The 12,053-nt window shown below is 60.4% G+C and overlaps 1 protein-coding gene across 1 annotated transcript in view; it reads right to left on the bottom strand.

Moving 5' to 3' along the window:
• Positions 1–2,692: 2,692 nt before the first annotated feature.
• The window catches only part of Shc2 (SHC adaptor protein 2), a gene marked incomplete at its 5' end in the record, with an annotated part of 12,816 nt that continues 3,455 nt past the window's right edge, over positions 2,693–12,053 (bottom strand). The window contains 10 exons of the mRNA XM_033759445.1: positions 2,693–3,668; positions 4,306–4,445; positions 4,886–5,172; positions 6,104–6,262; positions 8,714–8,777; positions 9,285–9,441; positions 9,723–9,849; positions 9,930–9,981; positions 10,112–10,165; positions 11,923–12,042. Of these exons, the coding sequence (XP_033615336.1) occupies positions 4,317–4,445; positions 4,886–5,172; positions 6,104–6,262; positions 8,714–8,777; positions 9,285–9,441; positions 9,723–9,849; positions 9,930–9,981; positions 10,112–10,165; positions 11,923–12,042 (1,149 nt within the window). The remainder of the gene's footprint in view (positions 3,669–4,305; positions 4,446–4,885; positions 5,173–6,103; positions 6,263–8,713; positions 8,778–9,284; positions 9,442–9,722; positions 9,850–9,929; positions 9,982–10,111; positions 10,166–11,922; positions 12,043–12,053) is intronic.

Below are 12,053 nucleotides of genomic sequence, written 5' to 3'. Positions count from 1 at the left end.
CTGCCAGCTGCCCAGGTGACCTGCCAGGCCAGCCTCAGCTCAGGCCTAGCCTCAGTTTCTCTCCTGGAACCGAGGCAGCCGCTTGCCCATCCGGTGTGACGCATGAGAAGCCAGCAAGACAACGCAGGCGCCTGGCCATTTATTAAGGTTTTACTGAGAGCCTCCGATGTCTCTGGAATGTCCTCAAGTCACGTGGGGACCCAAGCTAGGACGAGGCCTGGGTGGAGACGCTGGAATGTCAGCCTGGGATGGGTCAGGAAGGCAGGAGCCGGAGAAGGCTGTGGTCCAGACGGGGAAATGGAGGCAAGCTCGAGCCGTGATGCCCCCCGAGGGGCCTTTTTGCTGTTGTTCTGTCCTGCTGAGGAACACTTGGTGGTGCATCGCTTCCCCACTGCCTGGGCCCGGAGCAGTCGCTGGCTGGTGTCCCTGTCCCTTTAGGGTCCAGAGTCCCTGCGATGTTCCCAGACCAAGCCAGGTGTGCACAGGCACCCTAGAGCAGACCTCTGCCCTGCAGGAGGCACCCCGGGACGGGAGGGGCAGGGGCAGCTGGGGAGAGGCACAGAGCTCAGTGTACACTAACCTGGAGCTGCTCAGCCAGGGCTGGAGTCCCATGCCTACACTTCCTGCTGTGTGACACCAGACAAGTGTCCAAGCTTTTCTGAGCCTACATCCCAGTGTGGGAGCAGCAAATCCATGGATCACAGTTTCCCAGGAGTCTACAGAGTCCACGGCATGCCCACCGTGGGAATTGTAACAGATACTGCTCTGGGTAAGCAAAGGGTGGCACTTGGAGACCCGAGAGCCGACCCCACCAACCCAGCTCACCCTGCACTGCCACCTCTGTCCCCACACCCTATCAGATGTGGGGGTCCCAGGCCCAACACCTGCCCTGCCGTGCAGTGGACAGCTCCAGAGCAGCCCACGCAGCCTTCCAGGAATCAGACATCAGGTGGCAAGGTGGTGGCGGCTAGTTATCTATGTCCGAGAGTCCTGCCACTGCATGCAGGGCCATTAGATTGGCCCTTCCCCAGGGTGGCCCCAGAAGCTCTAGCACAGGCTCCAGGAGGCACAGCCAGCTCAGAGAGCAAAGGGCCTGTGTGCCATCCCTTTGTCCCTCAGAACCTGGGAAAGGTGGGCCACAAGGACTGGGGGACCCTGAGGGCTTCTGCATCTCGGCCTTCATCTGGGCCTGCATTCAGTCACTGACAGCCCATCATGTCTGGAACCTCCATTCCCCTGTTGCAGGGGCTTAGGGGCCTCTGAGCCGCTCTTAGCACGTGGCCTAGCAGGCAGGGACTTCAAAGGGAACAAGACAGGGGCTGTGGAGCCTGGGCCTCAGAGGGCACAGGACCATGTGTGAATGAATGCATGAATGAATGTAGAATGCATTAGACTCTAGGACCTGACACCTTCCCTGCACTCCTTTGGTTGGACCAGAGCACACCCTCCCAGCCCCATCCTGTACCCCTACTGTGTACCATCAACATTGTACTTCCTGCCTGAGGATCTCTTCCCTCTGAGAATGAGCCCTCATCACCCCATGCTTAAAGACCAGGCAGCTACCCTGGTACCAAGCATTACCTCCAACAGTGGCTACCCCTGTGCCCACACCAGTCCACCCTTCCATTCCGTGAAGATGCCAGGCTCTGCACACCACAGGGCCTTTGCACATGCCATCCCCTCTATGCAGGGCTCTGCCTCCTTCCCTGGGGCTCTCCCACTCACCCTCCCATCGCAGCCCCTGTGTCATTCCACAGAGAAACCCTCCAGACGTCCTAGGTTCTCTGAGTTCCAGCACCCTTTCCTTTGCACAGCTGTCATTATACACCTAGTGGTGATTGGCTGATCAATGTCACCTGACGGTTAACTCCACGGAGGCTGGTCTGCCACAGACACCACTGTATCCCTGTTGCCCACCAGAGGTCCTGGCAGTACAAGTGCACGGTGCAGGCGTATTACAGGATGGTGAGTGGCTGTATGAAATCGTAATGGAGTGATGGGGACACCAGTGGGTGGGTGGATGAGTACGTGATGGATGGATGCACGATGGTTGTGAGTGCAAGGAATAGAAGGGTGATGGCTGCATGTGCACGGGTGGGGCTGGGGCTGCTTAGACGATGCGTGGATAGTTAGAGCGCTGGATGTGGGCACAGACGGATGCCCGGTGAGTTAACAACGGGTAGGCTGGTGGCGCTCCGGCTCCACATCTCTGAAATAAGACGTGGCATCAGAGTCCCCTCCGGCTCTGCCTGTGAAGGCTTCACAAGCCCAGGGCAGAGAATAGGGTTTTTCCTCCCCACCCTCTGAGCTGATGCCCTCCAGGATACAGGGCAGAGCCCACTCCCTACAGAGAAGGCACAGCGCCTCGCCAAGGTCTAGACCCGGGCCACCTCTGCCCTCCATGGATGTGGCCCAGCAGGGATTTGTCAAGGGTCAGGGCCCCTGTGGGGTGAAGAGGGGTCCCCCCGCCCCGAGACAGAGGCTCAGAAGTAACATGAGGAAAACGCTAAAGCACAGAAGCTGGGGTGTTTAAGGAAAAGCTACGTACTTGGGAGAAACAGGGTCTTCTGAGAGAGGACAGGAGAGGCACATGGCTGAGATGGTCGGTCACACTCAGGGTGAGTTCGGGCCTATGTTTTGTTTTGTGTGCTTTATTTTTTGAGACAGGGTCTCACTACGTAGTTCAGTGGTCTCAAGCTTGTGATCCTCCTGCCTCAGCCTCCTGAGTGCTGGGATGACAGGTGTGCACCATCACATCCGGCTAGAGTTGGGGCACCTTGAGAAGCTATCCAGGGGCTTTGCTAGCAACTCGGGATCTGAGAGAGGCCACAGCATTTGGGAAATAAATTAGGGAGAAGTGGGGGTACCTTTAGCAGGACTGAAATGAGCTTTATCTTGAAATAAAAGAGGAGTCAGAGAGTTGGGGGTTTCTGGGAGGAGGGCTGCCCCCCCCAGGTTCAGCACAGCTCTCTCCTCCAGTCCCCAGCCCCTCCTTGGATCTACCTGGGGGCCTCCACCAGCCCCCAACCCCACAGGCCCCTGCACGTGCAGTGGGGCTATGCTCAGGCCATAGTCACACCCAGGTTTAATTACAAACAGATCCAGCGTCCAGTCCAGTCTGCAGCTGGGGGGCAGCTAGGGGGCCTCATAATCGTCCAGTCCCCTGACCCGGAGCAGCCGGGGGAGGCCCTGGGACTGCCCCCCACCGTAACATCAGCATGTGCCCTGGCCTGAGACCCGCCCCCCGCAAAGCACCTTAGTTCTCCCCGAACAAGACAGTGAGCACCTGGCTTCTCAGGTAGGCAGCGGAGCCTACCCAGCGCAGGACCCATGTGGGCACCCTGGGGCGGGCACACTCTGTTCCATAACTCGAGTCCAGCCAGGGAGGAGGACATGGGGTCTCGGCCCATCATGGGGACGGTGGGGCGAGGCCAGGCAAGGTTGCACTCCCAGGTGTCTGCTTTGAAGGCGAGGAAGGCTCTGTCTTTGGTATGAGCACCAGCTCAGTGCGGGCGGCAGGCACAGGCGGGGAGGGCTGCCAAGGCTCCTGCGGAGGGAGGACAGACAGCAGCGGTCCTGTGGTTCCAGCCAGGCCCGGAGGGGAAGGCTGAGCGCCCATAAGGCCACGACGGGGGTGTCTGGGAGCAGGAGCCACTGAGAACCTTCACCTGTGGGTAGAAAGGGGAGGTGAGGGACCAGGATTTAGCTCAGTGGTTCCACCACCTGCCTAGAAAGCACAAGGTGTTGAGTTCGATCCCCGGTACCACAGAAGGGAAGGTGAGGCTGGGGACCCTGTGACAATGCGTGCATCTCCACCTTGGGCCGACGAGAAGGGCCACAGTGGCTTCACGTTGGCCTCTGTGACTGTCCACGCGGCCGGCAGCCTGAGTTCCTGCTGTGCCCCAGGCATTGCCTTGCCCTCTGGGCACTGAAGTGAGTGTTCGATGCAGGGCTTTGACTGCCATCCTCAGGGACCTCCTCGGGATAAAGGGACGCCAGTGCCTGCAGATGCCTCCTGCGGCCTGGGGACCTCCCCCTCCAGGCAATGGCCCTGCCTGCGGCTCCGGCCCAGTGGGGGGTGGGGGGAAGGGCAGGAAGTGCATGTTGCCATGGAAACGGGAGAGCAGCCTGACCCTCCAGCCTGGATGGGGAAATTCCACAGCCCCCTGTGGGGCCCACACTGGTCCAGCCCCAGCTGCCTGCATCTGAAGTCCCAGCCCCTAGGAGCCCCTCAGTCTAGGCGCCCACTCCATCCCAGCTCCAGCTTCCTGAGTCACCCCCTGCGAGATGGGAACCCATCTGTACCCGGCATCGGCTCAGTGCTCCCGCGTAACCACACCACGCAGATGCAGCTCGCTCTCAGCAGCCATGATGGGCTGCCCGTTCTGCAGGTGGTAGTCGATGAGGTGGCTGATGCTCTCGAACAGCACATCCTTCGTCCGCACCTGTGGGCAGAGACTGGGCGTTAGCACCACGCCCATCTCGGGGGACAGCTCTCACCGCCAGAACCTGTGGCCCAGCTCCAACAGGCCAAGGCCCGGAGGCAAGGCCAGGTCAGAGCCTCGGGGCTGAGGGTTCCAGGGTTCAAACACAGAACCAGCCCTGAATTCCAGAACTGTGGACAGATTCGGGCTTTGGAGCCACTAGGGTCCTTGGGCTGAGCCTCCTGTGGTGGCCTCCACAAAGATGTGTCCAAGTCCCAACTCTGCTACCTCTGCATATAACCTTATTGAACTACCTAGGTGAGGCCGAGTATCCTGGCACACGCCTGCAATCCTAGCACCTGGGAGGCTGAGGCAGGAGGATCTCCCCAAGTTCAAGGCCCACCCGGACTACATAGTGCAACCCTGTGTCCAAACCACCCACCCCTTTGGTGCCCCCTTACCACACCCTCGGGGTCCACCAGCAGCAGGTGCTTGGGCTGTCCGGCGTGCATGCCCGTGAGGACATACTGGCCAGGGTTGGTGACGCTATCTCGTACCAGGAAGTCCCCATCAGCCCGCAGCAGCCTCTCAGCCGCTCGGCGGCTCATGCGGCCATGGTACCAGGGTTCCTGCCGCAACTGCTCTTCCGTGGGGGCGATGGGGGCCCGGCGGGTGGGAGGGCTGGGCCACTGGTCTTCCGCTATGCCCGCCTCACACTCGTGCAGCCTCAGGGCATCCTCAAAGGGTCCTGTGGGGAGAACAGATGCTGGAGGTGGGCCTGACAGAACGGCTTGCAGCACAACTGCTGAGCTTCCTGCCATGGTGTGTTGTGGTCCCAGGAACCCGACTCTGGGTTAGGGCTTTCTAAGGGTGTGCGGGGATGACAGCATCTAGTTTCTTCCTGTGTTTGCACACATTCCTTTGTGTGCCGTCCTCCTGACCCCACCACTCTCTCTCACCCAGAAGCAGGACCCCAGAATGCCACAGCCACCAGTGACAGCAGGTGTGAATTTCCCCTTTCTGCCTTTGGTCCATCTGGGGTCTGGGGTCTCACACCTGTCAGGCCAAGAACCCACCTCCACGGGCCTGGCCATCAGCACATGCATGCTGTCCTTCCAGCCAGGGACTGGCTGTGGAGCACATTAGCTGGGTGGGCCAGTCGGAGGTGGCCCAGGGGACCACCCACCTCAGAGACCCCAAACACCACCTGAGTCCTATGCCTGGTACACAGCAAGCGCTCAATAGCTACCAGCCCACGTCCTTATTGCATGAAGGAGAAGAAACAGATGGCAAAGGGAAGAGGGCTTTGCAAACATCTCAATGAAGAAATTTCCAGCCATCTGGGGGGCCCTGGGGAGCCAACACACAACAGTCCAGGAGGAAGAGGCTGAGACTGGCTGCAAGCGGGGGACAGTGCTGAGGACCCTCCTCTCTCAGACCGGGCCACCCTCAGGCAGGGAGGAACAGCTCCACCGTGGACTTGGTCCTAACTGCTGGGGTGTGGCCCACCCTTGCCCATGGGATGGGGGAGCAGCACCAGGACCCCACAGCAGACGAGGGCCCCACGGACAGAAGACCAAGCTCCTCCCCACGAACTGTCAGGTCCAGCCTCCCCCACAGACTGTGCCTGGAGGGCCCGGGGAGGAGGCCAGCAGCCGCCCTGCCCAGACCTCACGTACGCATGTCGAACAGGTCCTTCTTGGGGCTCTCCTCGGGCTGCAGGGACAGCAGGTCCTCGGGCTCCAGGGCGTCCAGACCCTGGGTGTTGACGTACAGGTGCTCCTCGTATTCCCGAGGCCCCCGGGCGTCCGCCTGCACGTAGCCATCCCCTGACGGGGCTGCAGAGGAGAGGGGGCAGTGGGGTCACTGGGGAGCCTGGGGAGGGGCTGGCAGCGGGTGAGGACGGTGCCCGGGCCAGACTGGACACCGCAGGGTCCACCCCAACCTCGGCCCACGTCACGGTGGGTTCACCACGGACAGAGCAGGCCTTGAGCAGGGGCGGCAATCGCCCGCCCGAGTGTCTGTTTCCGAGACAGCTCCCGACATTTATGCTAAATCCCCACATTGGAAAAATAACAGCAATAACTACATTCTCCCTGTAATTATGTTATCAGTGTGATGCATCGCTAGGGCATTTCTTCTGTCTGCTCTATTTTCAGATTTGCTTTCTTCTCTTTAATTTTATTTGTGAATGTGTAAAGCATTCACACGGTTCAAAAGCCACGAGTGGAGCACGAGGAGCCCAGAGGGTCTCCCTGAGGCCCTCAGATCCCACGGGTCCTGACCACTCCACTCTGCCTCCCAGGACCCCCGTCCCCCAGGAGCCTCACACCTGCTGGGCCGCCCCCAGACCCTGTGGGCCGGAAGGGTGCAAGGTGGCTCTGGGGAACTGACTCACACTTCTGTTTACCCCATGCTGAGCAACATCAGGTCGCTGGGCCTCCAACTGCCTTGGTCCTCAGCACTTAGCCCTAGGCAGAAGTCAGCCCAGGGCCTGAGGATGCAGTGATGTCACTAACCCTTGGGCACTTCTGGGCTCCCATCCCAATACTGCCCCCTGGAGCGACGGGCAGGCTGATTACCTTCTTGCCTCAGTTTCCTCCTCAGGCACAGGGGAAGGGTAAGACCTTCCTCACAAGAGTGGCGAGAACCGGATGTTAACAGGATGTCTCGGAACACACTGTAAACCCAGCACTTGGGAGGCTGAGGCAGGAAGATTGCCATGAGAGCAGCCTTGGCTACACAGTGAGTTCAAGGACAGCCCAGACCACACAGTGAGACCCTGACTAGAAACAAACAAAAAAACAGCATCCCGCAAGAGCTGTGTTTCTGCATGAACACTAACTCTACCCCAGCCCTCATGGTTATTGAGCGGCAGAGGACTTCAGCCCAGTTCTCAAGCTTTCCTGAGCTAGTAGCAGGACTACAGGGGGGCAGAAACTGGCTTCAGATCCTGGAGTGGGAGAGAAGATCCTGCAAGGGGTACATGGTGAGGTGGGGGGGAAATCCCTGGGAACTGAAGGTGGGGCACTGACATATCAATAGGAGTTCTTGGCCAGAGACTTAGGAGTGGCCTGACAAGAAGCAACCACAGCACGTGCAATGGCACTGGAGCAGGAGTCACTGGCGGGCCCCACAGGCAGGGGAGAGCAGTCAGTGTCCCAGCTGGAAAGCAGACCAGGGCCAAAGCACAGCTTGGCACCGGTGGGTGCCTAGTGATGGAGATTTCTTTAACCACGGGCACCAACGCTTGGCAGTAAAATGCCCAGATTATTTGTGAGGATCTAAATAAGGCTCAACACAGATGCTGGCAAGACTGCGAGGAAACAGGCGGCACAGACAGCCTGGTGGGTAAGACACTGGCACAGCTGCTTGGGGAGCAGAGTGCCAGCCTTGGAGGACAGGACCAGGTGGGCCTGCAGTTCTGCACCATGAGGGGGCACCGAGGCATCCAGACCAGGACAACACTCACAGCTGAGAGCAGCAAGGGACGTAGGGACAGGCCAGCCCGGAAGTGACCGCAGCCAGTGCCCACACTGGCTGTCTCTGGGGTCCAACTCATCACTGCCTAAGGGAGAACAAAAGCGCCCACGGTGGGCAGCAAGCCGGTGTTGCTTCTCTGTCACGCGCTTCCTGAGTCACTCAGCACGTGAGTGCTCAGGGGCTGGAAGCTCGGTCCTTCCGCTGAAACAGAAGCCCACAGCAAGAGTACATGCCTGTCATCCCAATGTTCTGGAAGGCTGAGGCAGGAGGATCACAAGTTCCATCCTAGCCTGGACAACTTATTGAGACACTGTCTCAAAATAAAAAGGGCTGCCGGGCGTGGTGGCGCACGCCTGTAATCCCAGCACTCAGGAGGCTGAGGCAGGAGGATCGCTGTGAGTTCGAGACCAGCCTAGGCTACATAGTGAGTCCTAGGTCTGTCTCAAGTACATAGTGAGACCCTGTCTCAAAAAACCAAAAAAAATTTAAAAAATAAAAAGGGCTGGGGATGTAGCTCAATGTGAAAGCTGGCTGTCCTTGAACTCTCTGTGTAGCTCAGGGTGACCTCAAATTCACAACAATCCTGATTCCGCCTCCTGAGCACTGGGATTACAGGTGTGCACCACCATGCCCAGTTTATAATCTTGGTGTTTTGAGCCTTGTGATTCAGAATCTACCTTCAAAGGCAGTGACACTCATCTATCCGGGAAAGAACTGACCATTCTTACCCCAGCCACCTTGAAGGCAAGGTGACACCACACAGAGGGAAAACAGGATGCGGAACGGGCCGAGTATTGCGTCCCTACCTGAGCCGGAAGAGCCCTGGTCCCACTGCAGGCTGCGGGTGTCCCTTTGCAAGGGAGATGCTCTCTGAAAAAGAGGCAAGGACCCCTGGATGTGTGCAGCCCTGTGCTGACCAACACCCCTGTTCCACACCAGCCACGCTGGAGATGAGCCTTTGCCGGCCCCTGCCTTTCTAGCCACCAGCAGCGGCCATCAGCCCTCTAGTGCTCCCGGTGGCCTTCTCTGTCCAGAGGAAGGGGGTCACCTGCCTCTGCCTTGTGCATGCTTTTGTTCCCTCTGCCCCGTGCCCTTCCCAGCGTGGCTCTCCAGGAGAGTTCCAAGTGACCTGCCGAAGCCCAGCCTCGGAGGCCCCTGGCCACCTCGGAAGTAGCCGTGTGTGAACGCCCCGTAGTTCCTGTCCCGGGTGTGGCTGGGAGAGGAGATCTGGCACACAACGCCACCCTGTGAGGGTCTCTGGGAACAAGTGAACTGCGGCAGGTGAGCAGATGGGGGTGGGGGCCAAGACCCCCAGGACTGAGGCACTCGGGAGCAGGTCCCCTGCCGCGGCCCGGCCCACATGGACCGCAGGCTGACCTGGCCAAGGGCTGCGAGGGTGCAGGGCTGCGTGACGGCCAGCCTGGAGTCCACCAGCCCGCCGGGTGGCGGCTCCTTCCCCGGAATGCTGTTGTAGTAGTTGTGCCCCTCGGCCTCCTCCTCGTCCCCCCAGGCCGGCTCCTCGAGCCCGGTCAGCCTGGGGCGGGGACAGAGGACAGAGCGCGTCTGACAATGAGGACAGTGACAGCTACAGATGCCTGTACAACTGGCCATGCCCTTCGTCTCCACGCAACCGCGATGGGACAGGGTGGGGCCCACCGGGGTGATGCCCTCCAGCCGAGTGAGGGGCGGGGCGCCCTGCCCTTCGTCTCCACGCAACCGCGATGGGACAGGGTGGGGCCCACCGGGGTGATGCCCTCCAGCCGAGTGAGGGGTGCGGGGCCACTCCAGCCAGGAGGCCTCCCACGCAGCAGTTACCTTTCGGGGGGCACGACTGCCTTGGGGGGGCTGTGCAGATACTGCTTGAAGCGCAACTCGAAGGCTTGCCCCACGGTGCTGATGACGCTCTGCGCCAGGCCCTCGCAGCACTCCAGGATGTGACAGGCTGGGGCAGCACCCGGGAGGTCACTGCCCACCGAGCCCAGCTCCAGCCCCAGCCCCAGCCCCGCCTCCCCTGGGCCTCACCTCTCTGGTTGATGGGGTCCTTGGCGACGTAGGCCACGTAATCCGTCATGTCCTGGGGACAGATGCGCGGGCAGAGATCAGCTGGACGCACCCGGCCCCCAGCCTCACAGAGAGACGGGCCGTGGGTCTGGGGAAAGGTGGGAGGGCCCGAGGCCAGAGGGCCCCCCACCGCCCCACCTTACCGTGTCACCGCCCGATGCGAAGGAGATGGACTGCATGTGGTGGCTGGCGATGACCTGAGGAGCGGGGTGCACTCGGTCAGGAGCTATTTCCAGAGTGAAAGGCACGGCTGGATAGGGGCCATGGAGGGGCAGGGCGTGGGGACAGAGGTGTCCCCTGATGGGGTCCCCCACAGCTGGCCTTGGCCAGCCGAGACAACCAAGACTGCTCCGGAGGTCGCAGAGCCACAGAGGAGAGAGCCACCCCCACGGGAGAGCACTCTTAAGTATGTGTCTACTAGATGCTCACAGATATGGGGATACAGGCACACAAGACACAGGCAGACACACAGTGACATGGTGACATAACCCAACACACACACACACACACTCAGGACCACCAGCAGCAGCGTCCCTGGGCTCATTTGCATGTTAATTTGCATGTAGCTGCATGGCCCCACCTCCTCTGCCACCTGTCATTCAAATGCCCTCATGACAAGGCCAGGAGGGCAGTGTCCTCCCCACAGAACATCCCCTCTTCAGCCCTGTGGGGACCCTGTGCGATGCTGAGTCCCAATCACAGTGCTCCTGGGGCGCCTCAAGGTTCTGCTGCAGGATAACGGCCAAGACAATGGAGGGACACAATGGAGTCCCCAGCGCACCACCTGGGCTCCTGCCCACCCTGCCCCTCACCCCAGCCAGGGACTTTGTGGGACCAGAAACTGCAGAGAGGTTTCACTCCCCGCGAGTGGCTTCTGTGGCAATTTCCTTATTGTGCCCCATAGTTGAGTCCTGCATCAAGCCAAGACTTGCCCTGGGGCCGTGACTCCTTCCTGACAGCACAGCCAAGAGTCCACCAGGAGACCTGTAGCACTGCTCCATGAGTCTCGAGTCCCACCTCTGCCCAGACAGATGCCCAGGAGGGTGGGAGGCCAGCGTGGGAGCTGAATGTCCATCCACTGTCCTCCTGCAGCACCGGGGCTCGTCTGCCACACACCCTATGCCTTGATGGCCACTACAAGTCCACTTTGGACTTCTCCCTTGAATTCTGCATCAGAATCCACCACCAGTTTGGCCAAAGTGGGAAACTCGGTGTGCACAGCACTGAGACCAGGCCGTCCCAGACCACTATGAAGTCCCTCAGCGGGGCCTGCCCGTTTTGTCTCACAGGTTCATCCCGAGCTGGCACCTCTCCCCATGGGATTCAGCTGCAGCCATGACTCTCAGGCCAGGCTGGACTGGGCTGGGCTGGCAATCATCCCAGTGGCTGCACTGTCCCTGGCCTCACTATGGGACACCCCAATGCCCTCCCCGTGGCCCCTGCTGCCTCTGCAAGACAGCCCCCTCCTCACCACCTCCCACGCCCCTCCCTGCAATTTCCTCCGCCCCCCGCAACGCTTCTCAAAAGCAGTCACTATCACTAAAAAGAAACGGTCACTATCCTTTCGTCTCTGTCACTGGAAGCCAGGGTCACCTCGCACTGTGGACACTGGGTCGGGTGGTCCTGGGTTGGGGGAGGCATCCTGGGCCCCACAGGTGCTGAGCCAAAACTTCCACGTCCGTCCCAGGAGCCCCTCCCCGAGCGCTGGCACCTCCCAGCCCCTGCAACTCCGAGCACCACCTGGCCGGCAGTGGTGTCGCCTTGGCTCCCAGCCTGCAGCAGGGCCCCTGGACACCCTTCTGGACATTGTGGACACATCCACCCCGAGCCCGTCCTTCTACATCCTCCTGGTTCCACCTAGGTGACAGTCAGACTCCAGGGCGGTCTCGGGTTCCCGGGGATTCCAGGAGGGGCTGAGGTGTAACGTGGGAGCTGGGGGCGACAAGGCACTTACCTGACGCGTGGCGGGCACCAAGAGGTTGAGGCCATCGATAGAAATGTTCACGGAAATGCTCATGCCTGCGAAGCGCAAGTTGCTCTTGCCCAGGATAGAGGCCAGAGCTTTGTTGGGGGCCTGGGGAGGGG

The sequence above is a fragment of the Fukomys damarensis genome, unplaced genomic scaffold, assembly GCF_012274545.1.
Source record: "Fukomys damarensis isolate Sample0158 unplaced genomic scaffold, DMR_v1.0_HiC HiC_scaffold_37, whole genome shotgun sequence".
Lineage (NCBI taxonomy): Eukaryota > Metazoa > Chordata > Mammalia > Rodentia > Bathyergidae > Fukomys > Fukomys damarensis.
This window is presented reverse-complemented; position numbering and strand designations above follow the sequence as displayed.